Source organism: Loxodonta africana, chromosome 19 (genome assembly GCF_030014295.1).
Source record: "Loxodonta africana isolate mLoxAfr1 chromosome 19, mLoxAfr1.hap2, whole genome shotgun sequence".
Lineage (NCBI taxonomy): Eukaryota > Metazoa > Chordata > Mammalia > Proboscidea > Elephantidae > Loxodonta > Loxodonta africana.
The window spans coordinates 56,942,891-56,959,392 of record NC_087360.1 but is presented as its reverse complement, the minus strand read 5'-3'; the positions used below and the strand labels follow the sequence as shown (position 1 = coordinate 56,959,392).

Sequence of the window (16,502 nt, the reverse complement as noted above, 5' to 3'; positions counted from 1 at the left end):
TTCATACCTGTCCCTACAGAGCAGTCAGGGAATCAACTGCACTGTCCACAGGAATTCAGGCCTTGGGGCCAGCCTCCACCACAGCCCAGTCTCAGGCCTTTGGGCCACCCTCCACCACAGCCCAGTCTCAGGCCTCGGGGCCAGCCTCCACCACAGCCCAGTCTCAGGCCTCGGGGCCAGCCTCCACCACAGCCCAGTCTCAGGCCTCGGGGCCAGCCTCCACCACAGCCCAGTCTCAGGCCTCGGGGCCAGCCTCCACCACAGCCCAGTCTCAGGCCTCGGGGCCAGCCTCCACCACAGCCCAGTCTCAGGCCTCGGGGCCAGCCTCCACCACAGCCCAGTCTCAGGCCTCGGGGCCAGCCTCCACCACAGCCCAGTCTCAGGCCTCGGGGCCAGCCTCCACCACAGCCCAGTCTCAGCCTCGGGGCCAGCCTCCACCACAGCCCAGTCTCAGGCCTCGGGGCCAGCCTCCACCACAGCCCAGTCTCAGGCCTCGGGGCCAGCCTCCACCACAGCCCAGTCTCAGGCCTCGGGGCCAGCCTCCACCACAGCCCAATCTCAGGCCTCTGACCCAGCCTCCACCACAGCACAATCTCAGGCCTTCGAGCCAGCCTCCACCACAATCCAATCTCAGGCCTCTGGCCACTAGAACCGTTCTCTTCACGGTCTAGTATCTCTTTAAGTCTTCCTAAGGGTCAAATCCTACTACAGTTTCCAAGGCCTAGCTTTTGCCTCATTTATTTCAAGCAATGTCTGATAAGATAACATTTTAGCATAAAAGAGGAAGTGGGACTTGGCCTGTACGGAGAACCTCACTGTCTATCAGTGCCCTAAAGGAGTTACTGGCACAGTGGACATGGATGGCACAAGAAGTCCTCCTTGTAAAAGCGCATGCTCACAAAAACAAGGAACACATAAATAACAAAATCTTAATTCACCATTTCCTGCCAAACTAAATGCTCTCTGAAACCACTCTTCCCTCGCAGCTCAGCAGTCCGGGGTATCGGCTCTATTTTATATCTTCAATGAGGAGCTTAGCAGACATGTCTCTGCATCTGCTCCTGATACTGTCCCAACTTTGGATAAATGGGTAAAGATGAATCACTGAGTTTGCAGCTTTTAAGACAGATTTCTCATTCTGTTGCCTAGTTTCATTTCTGCCTGAGACTAATTTACCAATTTGTGAAATATTAGAGAACATGGTGATGCATTAATCCCCCTGAAGACAGAATCTAAGTATTTTACCTGATGAAATCCACATGCCTTCATACGACTGATAGAATCTGCCAACATTTGTTGAATACTTCTTGGAGAACTGGAGGGTGACTAAAAATTAAATGAAACACATTTTTTAAATTACCATTTAGAGAGGCAAAGCAATTTCAGAACATAATCTGTCAATGCCTCCCCTAGCTCAACGTTCCCTAATGCACCCCCACATGCTTCTCACAGCTGGATCCACCAGCGTTTCCCACCAGCACCCGAGTTCCTGAGCAAATTCTGCCTGAGGCAGCAGGTCTGTGAAGCCTACACCTCCTGCCTCAATACGGTTTAGAAATTATCACCAAGAGCCAGGAGCTGGTGGTTTGGTTGTGATAAATAGGTTCGTGTGTCTTGCTGCCATCTGGTCCCTGGGCCTCTGGGATGACATTACTCTCTAGTTTAAATTCTCTCCTTCCTCTCTTAACCCCTGCTCTGGCCCACCCAGTGTTCACTTAGACCAGAGCAGTGCCTTAGTCTCTGACATTTAACTCTGCATAATGTCTTGCTTTCCCCTAGGACTGGAGACATGCCTGTAATGTCAGTTTGGTGCCTGGGAGCCCTGACCACCTTTCCTGCTTGGGTTGTACTCTTCCCCTCCTTCTTCTCCCCCTGCTCCTATTACCCAGCCCAGTGTCTAAGCTTCTACAGCTCCAGATGGATTTCCCAGTGGGAAACTCCTGCCAAGGAGGCTTCCCAGATCCATTGCCTGGATTCTCTGGTGTCATCCATACCTGTCACTTGCCAACCCCTCTGGCACTGTGACTGAGCTGGTGTTATCACACCAGGTGCCTCTTAAGATCAGGTCAATTACACAGGCTCCTGTCACCCTTTCCCAGACCTGGGTGCAGAGCCTGAGCCAAGTCCCAGCATCCTCTTCTTCTCTCCTAGCCCAAATATCCACACACGACCCAAATTTCCGTGCACTATCTGCCTTGTGTCTGAGGATTCATTCTTGAATGTTGAAATTAATCAGAAACTGTCAGTGAAAGGTTGGTACCAATATTCACCGTGGTCCACAGAAGATACTATAGGGTCGTTACAATGCCATGTAATAAACCACTGTGGCAGAAACTGCCAGCTACCTCAGTTCTTCCTTCTTTCACAGTAGCTGTGTATAGGGCTACCCAGGAACACTGCATTTCCCAGCAGCCCTAGCAGGTATTCCAACATAATGCAGGTGATTACTGGCACTTGCCACTTCCAGTGCAGCCTTTAAAAGCTCCTTCACACACTCCTGAAAGCCACTTCCCCCCTCCTTTGCGCTGGAATGGTGCTAATAGCCACATTACTATTGAAGACAGCAAGGCCATCAAAAGCCTAAGTCCCTGAATGACTCTGTGGATCGGAGCCCACATGAACCAACATCCGTCCTGGACTGTTACAAGAAAGAAGAGAGGCCATTGGCATTTGGGTCTTTTTGTTACAAAAGTTTAGTCTACCTTAACTAACAAAACTGGTCACAATCATTGCTGGTGGAAGCTTTCAAGCTGTCTGCTGAGATTTTTTACTAACCATGGGGAGTGCTATTAATACTAATTCCACTTATGGTGTCTAGTCACTGAATGCCTTTTACGATCAGGAACTGTGTTAGTTACTTAATATATATTATTTTTACTCCTCACAACAGCTCCGAGAGATAGATAATACAATGCCCATATTTGAAAAGAAACTGGATCTCAGAGAAGTTGCGCCGCTCACTCAGGATTACACCGCTGTTTTGTCCAAGAGCTTAAATACTTTTCCATTGTATCATCATTATAGCGCTTAGAAAACGAGTGGCAGGTCAAAAGAACTCTTTATGCTTATTACTTGGCAAAGTAATGAATCCTATAGGTTTTGCAACTGTCACTCAGCACGTTCTGTCTCAAATTTGTCACATTTTAATATTAGAAAGGATACCCTCTTAGTTATCCAGTGCTGCCAGGACAGAAATACCACAAGTGGATGGCTTTAACAAAGAGAAATTTATTTCCTCACAGTAAAGTGGGCTGAAAGTCCAAATTCAAGGTGTCAACTCCAGGGGAAGGCTTTCTCTCTCTGTCGGCTCTGGAGAAAGGTCCTTGTTCTCAATTTTCCCCTGGACTAGGAGCTTCCAAGGCTCAGGGACCCTGTGTCCAAAGGACGTGCTCTGCTCCTGGTGCTGCTTTCTTGGTGGTAAGGGGTTCCCAACTCTCTGTTTGCTTCCTTTTCCTTTTATCTCTTGAGAGATAAAAGATGGTGCAGGCCACACCCCAGGGAAAATCCTTTCACACTGGATCAGGGATGTGGCCTGACCAAGGGAGTTACCTCCCACCCTAATCCTCTTTAACCACAGGCAGAGATTATGATTTATAACATATAGGAAAATCACAAAATGGAGGACAACCACACATGGCCTAACCAAGCTGACACATACTTTGGGGGGACACAATTCAATCCACTACAGATGCTTATCCACTCAGCCTCTAAAATAGTAAAGTACAGTAACCAGTTAGTTCCTCTATTTATGAACAGGTCAGAAATGTCCCAAGTTGTGTATAGCAAAAGTCAAAGATGACTCTGAAGGGATTGAGTTTACAGTTCCTGAATGCATTTCCACCGTAAGGGATGCTAGCTTTAAAACCAGGCTCATTCTTCTTTCCTGAACAAATGCAAGATCTCTGGGGCATCATTTTGCAAAGAAGACAGTTTCTTCTGTGTTGAAAATTAGGAGGCAGGTAGCCACTTTCCCTTGATACTGCCTTGAAGTATTGTAGACACTGCTCTCCTGATGTTATCTGCATACCCAGCCTCACCACTCATTCATTCCAGAAGGACCTGGATCCATGAAAACTGGCAGAGCTTTGTACCAAGGTTTTGTCGCTGGCACCTTCACCCTGCTCAGTCTTTAAGCTCTTAAACGATCTCTTAGTTTGTTTCCCAAATTAGTATTAGTCTATCAGGCATCCAACACTGATCTTCTAACCCATATACTCAAGTGTTTTCTGCTTTATCAAACTTTTTCTTTATCTCCTTGCTAACTGCTGACATCTGCAAGGGTACAACACCTTAAACATATTGTACGAGTTATTCTTTATCTCTCAGAATTACTCCTGCTATTGAACGATTCATTCAGTGCATGCCTGCAATATTTATTGCTTCTTCAGCACTTGGATTTTTTTAATTAGTTTTTTCCTTTCATCAATGCCTTTTTCTTATCGGCACTTTTGGTATGCCTACTGCTTTTGCACTTATCAGATATGATGGGGTTGTTAATATTTTTTTAAATAACTCGAAGCAGAGGACACATGCACCAGACAGTGTAAAGCACATGAAGCCAAGGACTCTAGTGGCCATTGTGACTGCTGACACCATCTACTGATGGTGGTCAGAGCTGACATGCTTTCTTTGGCTTTGGAGGGTTTCTATTTGTTTCTTAGTAAACGAAAGTTTAAAAGCTGAACATTCTTGAATAGAGTCTTAATATAAATAACTGATTAGTTTAACTACCACCCTTGAGATTAATACTTCTATTCAAATATATTGTCTAAAATAGATTGTAAACTCTGAAGCTATTCACACATACTAAGAACCAGGTCCACACTTATAAAAATTCTACTTTTCAAGGTGAACCAGGATTTGCCATCATTCCAAAGTGTTAGGATAATATGAAGAACTTAAGCCTTTCATAAAGCAGGTTCATTCGGATACACTGGCATGTTCTACAAATCCAGGACAAACACCAAGTACTATGTAAGGGACTGAAAACAGTTCAATACAAAAGGGCTCCCTTTATTAAAAAAGAGCCAGATTAATGGACTTGACAGTGATGATTTACGATGCCAATATCAGAGGAGACAACCTCAGAAATAGAGCTGCCTCTGAGCATTCCAGAATGAAGATGAAGGGGCTTCTTAGAGAAGGTACCATGTCCTCTGAAGCATCCTATGTGATGCTGTGTTCCCAGGAATGGACTCTTTATTTACTCCTAGGGGCAAAAGAAACAGAGGAAAACTACCCACCTATTTGGATAAAGATTGCTTACAAAGCACTTTCAAGTACATCATTTCACCTTCATGTCAGCCTCACGAGAATGTCAGAGTCAGTATCATCCCCTTACCAAAGACCTAACGTAAACTGCTAAGGGGCAGGAGAGCAGGGACTCAAACTTGTGACATCTCCATGTCTAGAGCTTGCTCCTGCCACAGGGCCTTCCACAGAGAACATATGTAAGCTCTCATGCATAGAAGCCTCTGCAGTGATCTTCCATTTCTACATCACAGAGACTTCTGCAGCTCCCGAAACTCCAGGGGCAACATTTCACATGTGTTTCATGTTTCATTCTGCTTCATGGCTGCTTCACCTAAACATGAAAACTGTCATGGAATATTTATGCCAAAGCTCCAAAAGAAATAAAAAGAAAACCGAACAGCTAATAACATCCAAAAAGCTAGTCTACTTCCTGCAGACACCATGTGAAAATGATTCTCTCCAACTTGGTGCAGATCCCAGCGCGATTCTGGGAGTCTAGCCCATCCAGACTGGTGAAATGAGAGCTTACAAAAAATAATTGCTGCTAAACTCCAAAAAACAGCAGTTCAAATCTACATGAGCAACTGGGTTGTAAGCAGAAGCTAGCAACATCAATATTACATGGTTAGCAATTATATTTCCCCAGAGACTGCATGCCACATGAGAAGGATTATTCTAATTACATTCATTTTTAAAACTGGTTTGAAAACCAGTTTTTTTCTGGCTTCTAACTTAACAAGTTAACATTCACTTGCTTAAAAGTAGAACTATGCAATTATACAAATGCCAAGTGCCTTTTACTTCCGAACAGGCCAGAAAGTCCCAATAAACCAAACATTTTTAGCACTTGATTTTTTAAATTTTCTTGTGGTAAAATATAGAGAACAAAAAATTGTCATTATTCTATGTTGGCATCTCCTGCCTGGAGGGGAGATGAGAGGGTGGAGGGGGTTAGAAGCTGGTGAAATGGACATGAAAAGGGAGAGTGGAGGGAGAGAGCAGGCTGTCTCATTAGGGGGAGAGTAACTGGGAGTGTGTAGCCAGGTGTATATGGGTTTTTGTGCGAAAGACTGACTTGATTTGTAAACTTTCACTTAAAGCACAATAAAAACTATTAAAAAAAATTAGAAAGGTAAAAAAAATCGTCATTTTTTTTTTTTTTACCATTTTTAAGTGTACAATTCAGTGACATTAATTACATTCACCGTGTGGCACAGTGCTACCACTGTCTATTTCCATAAAGTTTTCATCACCGCAAAGAAAAATCCAGTATTCGTTAATAATCTCCTACCTCCCGCCCCAGCCCTTAGTAAGCTTTTGTCACTATGCATTTGCCTACCCTAGCTATTTCATCTAAGTAGATCATACAGCGTTTGTTCTTTTGTGTCTGACTTATTTCACTCAGCATAAAGTTTTCAAGGTTCATCCGTATCATAGTACGTACGAGAACATCATTTCTCTCTATGGCTGAACTATACTCCATTGTGTGTATACACCACTTTTGTGTATCTATTCATATACTGATTGACACTTGAGTTGTTATCACTAGCACATGATTTTTATGGTAAAAATTAAAATGATGAATTAACAGGCTAAAATTGAGGGTATATTTTTTAAAGCAAACTACCAGATTAAATATTTACCATCCTGTTCTCTTCCATCTCTTAAACTCATGGCATTTCTTCTCAGAACAGTTGGTCGGGTAATAACCTCCGTGAGAGCAAAGACCATGTCAACTGAACTCACTGCCATCTGGATCCCCAACAGACAGAACTGTGCCTGGCACTTAACAGGGCCTCAACAGGTATTCGTTGACAGAATGAAGGCACTGTAAATCCATTAAATGCTTTCTCAATCATTAAAAGACATTTGGTGTGGTTTTAATATTAATCAAGATAAACTCAATTCCAATTCTCTGAAAATTGATGGTCTATAACTCACCCGGAAACCCTGGTGACGCAGTGGTTAAGATGGCTGCTAACCAAACGGTCAGCCGTTGGAATCCACCAGGCGCTCCTTGGAAACCCTCTGGGGCAGTTCTACTCTGTCCTATAGAATCGCTATGAGTCGGAATCGACTCGACGGGTATGGGTATCGGCATGGGCATGGGTATGGGCATGGGCATGGGTATGGGTATAACATACCCAGATTTTGCTAACTAGGTCACTGAAAGAACCAGGTCATCTATTTCTAACCATTTTAAATAAAAAGGGAATTTCCTAGTAATGACTGTAATGTTAAGCTTTTGAGCATACCAGGATTTAGTTTGCTGTTCTCAAAGTAGCAAGAGGGCAGAATAACAGAACTCTGCTTTGATAAAGTTGCAAAGAATAGTTAACACATAAAGGATGGAGACATTTTCCTAAGGCCAACTGGACTGTCAAGATGGAAGAACGGGACCATAAATTTTACTCCTGAAAATATGGTACACGCTCCCTGTACAGTGATTTTACCACAACATGAACTAGGACAAGGAAGACACTGGGGACTCTTTTCCTCGTTTCTCTAACATTGTTTCTACCAAAATCTATGCCCAGAGATTTCTGGAGACCCTGACTTAAACATGTGGCAGACCCTAATGCGATGTGTGATTTCAGGGCACATCTTTACTGAATGGATTTTCTTTAGTGTCTGAATTTATTTTGAACATATTAGAGCATTAAACTGTCATATTTGATAAACAACCGTCTCCTCCTACTGCACCTTCTCCCTGCCACACCACAAAGCGCTGTGTAAATGGCAGAACTGGGCAGCAACATCCTCGGGAAACGCAATAATGCAGAGCTGGTGAGGGTTCTTGGGACAGAGAATCTCAGATATGACAGTCTCAATGGCTGCTCTTACATTCTCACCCAGGGAGTTGCCTACTAAGCATTTCCTAGGAAGCTGGAGAAGTGAATCACTGCGAATATAATTAGCAATCATATAAAATAAAGCTGTATTACCAACTTCAGAAAGTACAAATCTCAAGACTAGAACGAATTCTGTTTTTTCTCTTCCATAATTTACTTTGTATTTAAGCTTTTTATATAAGATACTGTTAAAACACACACACACACACACACACACAATGGCTTAAATGCCCTTTAAGGCTGTAGAATTTAATGATTCTATCTTACATAAAATTATATTCTACAAACTACCATGAAATCCCATTACGGTTACACGGAACTACTTGGTAATTGTGTAAGTCTCTGATTATGACTCCACTCGAATAAATAAGAACAATTAATTCCTTGTCGTTTTTAGCTGCTACACCCCATACTTCCCCCCCGCCACCCCGCCCCATACTTGGCTTGTCACAGAAATAATAATGAAATACTTCCTTCATGTGTGCTAGAAGGGAATATACAACAAGGGAAACAATTTCTGGTTTTGGATAGGTTCATCTCTTTTTTTTTTTCTTCACAACCAACTCAAAACTTCAAAATTCTAGCTTGCATTTCCGGAATACATTTTACCATTCTGTTTACACTGGAGTCCTTTATTTTAAGTGTGACCCCAACTCCCTTTCAGGAATGGGCAATAATACTATCTGCAGAGAGGTGCCAGGCAACATCAAGAGGGTTCCCCAAGCCCAGGCACAGTGCATCTACTCTGGGGTCCAGGCTCCTCAACCCTGCCTCCTCACCAAGCTTCAGTATTCTCCTATACTTTAAATCATCAAAAGGAGTTGTGCCATTTTAAATAAAAATTCTAGTCTCAGGGCAAAGAAGGCAGTTGTTCATGGGAGCAACTATCCACATATTCCATTTCCTCCTCCTATTCCTGACTCTCCTTCCTCTGTTGCTCCAGGCAAATAGAAAACAATGGCTGTACTTTGAATGGTGGCAGTTTGCAAGCTTTTAAGACCCCAGGCACTATGCAATCAACTAGGAGGTAGAGCAGAAGCACTAAGCACATTACTAGGCCAATTAACCGGGATGTTCCATGAAATCATGACTCTAAATCTCTAAACCAAGAAAGGAATTCCCTTGAGGTTTGGCTGTACACAAACAGCCTCAGCAGCTGCTGCTGTAAATATTATCTATCGCCCAACTTCGGCCAATTCAACTTTTTACAGGTATACAACTTAATGACGGCAATTACATTAAGTAGCTGTGCAATCAAATAGTTTAGCTTAGCTAGTAAAGAAACGTCTGTCTTGAGCACTGTGCTCTTCTAAGATCCATATGCATATGGGATCAAACTGGCAACAGTAACTCAGAAGATCAGATAAGAAATTCAGGGGGAGGTGAGTTTATGTTAATGGGGGAGGAACAACTTGGAAAAGGTGAGAATGGTTGTTCAATTTGAAGAATGTGATCAATGTCCCTGAATTGTACATGCAGAAATTACTGAATTGGTATATGTTTTTTTTTTCTACTGTGTATAGTCTCAGCAACAAAAATAAGATATAATATATATATACACATATAAAAACCTATCGCCGTTGAGTTGATTCCAACTCATAGCGACCCAACAGGACAGAGTAGAACTGACAGTTTTCAAGGAGCACCTGGTGGATTCGAACTGCCGACCTTGTGATTAGCAGCCGTAGCACCTAACCACGATACCACCCAGGAAACCCTGGTGGTGTAATGGTTAAGTGCTACGCCTGCTAACCAAAAGGTCAGCAGTTCAAATCCACCAGGCGCTCCCTGGAAACTCTATGAGGCAGTCCTGCTCTGCCCTATAGGGTTTCTATGAGTTGGAATCAACTCAATGGCAGCGAGTTTTGTTGATATATATATACACATATTTTTTTTTATATATCTCTCTGAAACCACCATGGTTTCAATGTCAAGTTTATAATCAGAATGTATATTTTAGTAGAGTATTTTTCTTATTATCAGTTTTTAAAGTGACAGATGACAAGTTTTGTATCAGTCTTTTTCTGGGATTCTCCATTACCTTCTAAAGCTTAAGGCCTTGGGACGGTGTGGTGTACGTGCACGTGGGGGTGTGAGGGGGGTATGGGCATGCGTGTAGTGTGTACGTAGGGAATGTGTGGTATGTGTGTGAGGAAGGGTGCGTGTGGGGGGTGTGGTATGTGGTGTGTGATGCGCGTGTGTACAGTGGGGGTGGAGGGTTAAAAGTCCAGAATCTCTAACTCCATTTGGTTAAAGAAGATTTGAAGGGTAAGAATTCTGCTCAAGGTTTTTTAATCTGCTAGCTGCAAGGTTTTCCTCTTTTTTTTTTTTTAATGCTTTGAATCCCAGATGTTTATGTTCTAATTTTTTTTAACCTCCTGTTTTACAGTGTGGTCCACTCTGAAGGCCATTTCTATAAAAACAAAGAATAATTCTTTGGAGATAAAATCTAAAAGTCAGCAGATAAAGTTTTATTCAAGGTCTCTTCAGGGGCAAGGACAGACCACTGATTAATAAGTTCCCAGCCTACAAATTATATATAAGCACAGACACACAAAGAGGTTTATCTTTGCATTAGCCTACTCTGCCGTTCTCCCAACCATGCTCGGAAATGCTCTGCTCCCTCCTAAATTCTATTGCAGGAAAGGAGGTTGAGGTGAGACACTGACTGCATTCAGAGGGCTGTCCATACTGCAGGTCCCGAAGGATTTCCACTCGGCCCAGGGGACTCCCAGTGCTCACCCAAACTCCCCCCAGGAGGGCGATGCTGTTCACAGGGCACGTCATCTGTCCCTGTCTCTGGGTCCTATTAACTCTCCATAATACTTGTCTTCTTTCCTGAGAATGACATCTGCTTCTCAACCTGCATGCCTCAAAGCCTGGCTGAAGGACAGCTGAATTCGGGCATGTACCATCACTGCCAGTTCAGTGACAGGCACCCAGCAACACCGAGTGCTCACTGTGATCCACCGAGGACGACAACACTCTCACTAAGTATTAAGAACAGCATCATCCACTGAGCTTCCCAAGCCGTATCAGCCAAAACCAAGGACAGGGCAGATAGTGCATAGAGGGTACCAGGGCTTTGCAGAATCAAAACTACATACTCAGCTCTAAGCTACAGATTATTTCAGCCTCCTCCTCAGCTTGGACAAACCCCCCAGCTTCCCTGTGCCTCCAACTCTTCATCTCCAAAATGGATGCACTGAGGCTGGGTTCACGATAAAAATAGCATCTTATGACCAAAGAACTCCAGGGGACAATTCTTGCTGCTTCCATCAGATGATATTGGGCAAAAATCCCCACATTCATAAATTTTTTCAGCTTCCTTTATAAAATATCAGTGCTGCTAAATTTAATCCCTATTTTATATAGCGATTTGATCCGTTTCAGGATACTGTCCAAAGCCACAGAGTTGCCTCTAATGAAGCCTCCATTCCCAGACCATTGTTGCTGTAAGCCATCAAGTTGGCTCCGATTCATAGCAACCCTATAGGACAGGGTAGAACTGCCCTATAGGGTTTCTGGGATTCTCCACTACCCTCTAAAGCTAGGCTGTAATCTTTACAGGTGCAGACTGCCAGATCTTTTCTCCTCCAGAGCTGCTGGTGAGTTTGAACTGCAGACCTTTCAGTTAGCAGCCAAGCACTTTAACCACCGTGCTACCAGGACTCCTAACCCCAGACTAGAGCTCTTCTATCGTGTTAGCAGGACAATTTCTAGGAATCTGGTATTTAATCAGGTATCCATTTGGTAAAACCAAAAATTTTAAACCAACCATAAATATATCCTTAAAAATTTTTTTCATAAAAATTATCTTGATTATTAGGAAAGTATTCTAAGGCTTAACCTTAACGTTTCTACACCCCTGAAGCAGGGATCAAACAACTCATCTAAAATAACCCCAGATTGGCTTCTTGTGGTTAAGGATGAAGCAGAAATTCTTTCCTCTTAGAAGTGGGGCAAATCTTCCATTGTTCTTGAAAGGATCACCTTGCATGAAGCCATTTGCTAATTAAATTATAAACTGGTTATCTCCTTACTGTCCTTAAGGTACACTTGGTAAAACAAGCCAAATGCAAATATTTCAGATTGGGCTGTTCAGTATTCTGCTTAACCCAAAAAAACCAAACCTGTCGTGTTTGAGTCGTTCCGACTCATAGCGACCCTATAGGACAGAGTAGAACTGCCCCCTAGGGTTTCCAAGGAGCGGCTGGTAGATTCGAACTGCTGACCTTTTGGTTAGCACATGAGCTTTTAACCACTGAAAAAAATGGCTGCACAGACAGAAGGGTACAGCTCTCTATATGAGACAGAGCCCCATAGTGTTGTATTAAAAACCCTGTTTCCTTTGCTGGGCTTCTGTCCCCTACCCCAGCTTTGCATTTGAATCCTGCTTTTTTTGTTTGGAGGCTATATGTAAACCCCATTGTGCCTGCTTAGTACGATTAAGAATGCTGCTGGCATAACTCGTATGAACCCCTTACTTGTAAACCCCTTTAAAAGTAACTTGTCTGCCCACCTTTGGCGAGTAGTCTTGGCAGCAACAGCTTCAACTGACTCCTTTTCCTTGTACAATGAAATAAAGGTGTCTTTCCTGTTCTCCCATTTATTGGCCAATACAAGTCATGCCGAGCAGGAACCCGGGGATTCTACCTGGTAACATGTATTCTTCCTATGTAAGGAGACTAGTTATTTCCCAGGTGGGCCAAGAAAAAGTGTTTTTGTTTTATTTTGTTTTTAATTGTATTTTAGGTGAAACTTTACAGTGCAAATTAGTTTCTTATTCAAAAATTTATACACAAATTGTTTTGTGACTTTGGTTGCAATCTCCACAATGTGTCAGCATTTTCCCCCTTTCCCTTTACACTTTGGGTTCCACATGTCCATTCGTCTAGATTTCCTACCCCTTTTTGCCTTCTTGTCTTTGCTTTCGGGCAGGTGTGGCCCATTTGGACTCTCATACTTGACTGAACTAAGAAGCATGTTCCTCACATGTGTTACTGTTTGCTTTATAAAAAAAAAAAAATCGTCCTGTCTAATCTTTGGGTGAAAGGTGGACTTCAGGAGTAGCTTCGGTTCTGAGTTAGGTTGTCCAGGGGCCATAGTCTTGGGGCTCCTCCAGACTCTGTTAGACATGTAAGTCTGGTTTTTCTGTGTGAATTTGAATTTTGTTATATATTTTTCTCCCGCTCTGTCTGGGACTCTCTGTTGTGATCCCTGTTACAGCAATTCGTGGCGTGGTAGCCAGGCACCATCTAGTTCTGGGCTTAGGCTGGTGGAGGCTATGGATCATGTGGCCCATTAGTCCCTTGGACTGATAATTTCCTTATGTCTTTGGTTTTCTTCATTCTCCTTTGCTCCGAAAATGACGGGACCGAGAGATGCATTTTAGATGGCTATTCCCAAGCTTTAAGGGCCCCAGATGCTACTCACCAAAGTAGGATGTAGGAAATTTTCTTTATGAACTATTCTATGCCAATGACCTAGATGTCCCCCGAGATCATGGTCCCCGGTTCTCAGCCCCAGTAACTCAGTCCCTCAGGTGTTTGGATATGTCTAGGAAGCTTCTATGACTTTGCCTTGGTCAAGCTGTATTAACTTCCCCTATATTGGCTGTTGGCTTTCCCTTCATCAAAGTTAACACTTGTCTACTATCTGGTTAGTGGCTTCCCCTCTCCACCCTTTCCCTCCCTCATAATTATCAAAGATTGTTTTGTGTGCGTGTGTGTAAACCTTTTCTTGGGTTTTTATAATAGTGATCTCATATAATATTTGTCCTTTTGTGATTGACTTAATTTACTCAGCAAAATGCTCTCCAGATTTATCCACGTTGTGAGATGCTTCTAGGGTTCATCATTGATCTTTATCACTGCATAGTATTCCACTGTGTGTATGTGCCATAATTTGTTTATCCATTCCTCTGTTGATGACCACTTAAGTTGTTTTCATCTTTTTGCTCTTGTGAATAATGCTGCAATGAACCTGGGTGTGCATGTGCCTATTCACATGACAGCTCTTATTTCTCTAGGATATATTCCTAAGAGTAGGATTGCTGGATGGTATGGTACTTCTATTTCTAGCTTTTTAAGGAGGTACCATATCATTTTCCACAGTGGTTGTACCATTTTACATTCCTACCAGCAGTGCATAAGAGTTCCAATCTCCCCACAGCCTCTCCAACATTTGTTATTTTCTGTTTTTTTGACTTGTGCCAGTAATGTTGGGATAAGATGGTATCTCATTGTAGTTTTGATCTGCATTTCTCTAATGGCTAATGATCACAAGCATTTCCTCATGTGTCTGTTAGCCATCTGAATGTCTTCTTTGGTGAAGTCTTGTTCATATCCTTTACCCATTTTTTAACTGGATTATTTGCCTTTTGGTTATTGAGATGCTGAAAGTATAAATTTTAGAAATGAGACCGTTGTCGTATATGTCATAGCCAATTTTTTTTTCCCCAGTCCATAGGTTCTCTTTTCATCTTTTGGTGAAGTCTTTTGATGAGCATAAGTGTTTAATTTTTAGGAGCTCCCAGTTAATCTAGTTTCTCTTCTGGTGTTTGTGCATTGTTAGTTATTTATGCCATGTATTAGGGCCTTTAGCATTGTCCCTATTTTTTCTTCCATGATCTTTATTGTTTTAGGTTTTATATTTAGGTATTTGATCCATTTTGAGTTAGTTTTTTTATATGAAGTGAGGTATGGGTTCTGTTCCTTTTTTTTTAACAGATGGACAACAGGTTTGCCAGCACTGTTTATTAAAAAGACTATCTTTTTTCCATTTAATGGACTTTGGTCCTTTGTCAAAGGTGAGCTGACCATAGGTGGATGGATTTATGTTTGGGTTCTTGATAATGTACCACTGGTCTATGTGTCTGTTGTACCAATAACAGGCTGTTCTGACTACCATGGCTGTATAGTAGGTTCTGAGATCAGGTACTGTGAGGCCTCCTATTTTGTTATTTTTCTTCAATAATGCTTTGCTTATCTTATCCAGGACCTCTTTCCTTTCCATACAAAGTTGGTGATTAGTTTTTCCATCTCATTAAAGAATTCTGTTGGTATTTGGATTGGGATAGCATTATATCTATAGATTGCTTTGGGTAAAACTGACATTTTCACCAAGAAGATAGTTTTGAGTCTGGAGAGTGGAGGACTCTGGTGAAACAAGCCCAGGCTAGGATTGCCATGTACTATTACTTAACTGAAGAATGCATTATTTTGCTTTATTTACAGAAATGAGGCAGAGCCAACCTTGACCATGTATAACTGGGCTTGTACATCACTGCTCCGCCTAACTGCTGCTTGAAATGAAACCCTAAACCTCATTATATGACTTGTCCGCTGAAACTGTATGGACATTCTCTTTAACAGCCAGTAGGCATATAAGGTAATATTCTACTTCAGGTCACACACATGAGTGTTGCTTTGAGATCACAAATGATTAGGGCTGGACGGAAACATATGAGGAATCATCTGAGAAAACAGACTCCATCTCTACAGTTAACTCCTGTGACGTAGTAGTACCAGCTGGCTAGAGCACTCTGTAGACATGGATGTGAGGTCGTGCCCTGGCTCATCACTGATATGATCTAGTAGTGAAGTCTGCCCTGGTGTAGGTCTGTGAAGTAATGACACTTGTGCTCTAGTGTTAGTAAACATTAAAAATTCTCTCATTTTATAAATAAGGAAAATCAAGTCCTGCAGAGACAGTCGAAATGAAAATCCAGTTCTGGTTCCCTGTCAGTTCTGTGCTGTATTTTACCACACTTGCTCTCATATTACCATAGCTCAAAACCGACCACAGGTCCACAGTCCCCTACCCGCAATTCCAAAATCCAAAAATCTCTGAAAATATATAACTCATATTGAAGGCAAAACTTGGCCAGAACTCGCATGAGGCTATTCACAGTATTTATAATATCTGATTACAGAATGCTGCCCCAAACCTTGCTGGGAGCATCATATAATATATGGTATATGCACAGCATTACCTTTCTAAAATCTGAAGAAATCTGAAACATATCTGGGCCCAGGGGGTTTCGGGTAAGGAATGGCAGGGCTGCACTATAAGCCCATTGCCCACCAGAGTGTGGCAGGCAGCATGGCCCCTAAAGATGTCCATGCCGTAATCCCTAGAATTTGTGAATATGTTACCTTACGAGGCTAAAGGAACTTGGCAGATGTAATTAAGTTTATGGACCTTAAGATAGGGAGACTATCCTGGATTACGCAGTGGGTCCAATCTAATCACAGGAGCCTTTAAGAGCAGAGAACTTTCTCCAGCTGGAGGCAAAGAGATTCTAATTATGAGAGCTGGGCTTCCAACCAGTTCATTCCTGTTCAAATCTCTACTGAGAATTTGTATTTCTAACAAGCTTCCTGCTGAGAATGG

General features: G+C 42.5%; 1 protein-coding gene across 2 annotated transcripts in view; it reads right to left on the bottom strand.

Annotated features, from left to right (window-relative positions):
- The window catches only part of SH2D4A (SH2 domain containing 4A), an 83,058-nt gene that overhangs the window by 32,511 nt on the left and 34,045 nt on the right, over positions 1-16,502 (bottom strand). Inside the window, exon 5 of one of the 2 annotated variants that reach the window (XM_003412493.3) lies at positions 1,246-1,326. The exons of the other annotated variant lie outside the window; for it this stretch is intronic. Within the exon in view, the coding sequence (XP_003412541.2) occupies positions 1,246-1,326 (81 nt within the window). The remainder of the gene's footprint in view (positions 1-1,245; positions 1,327-16,502) is intronic. 2 annotated transcript variants of the gene reach the window in all.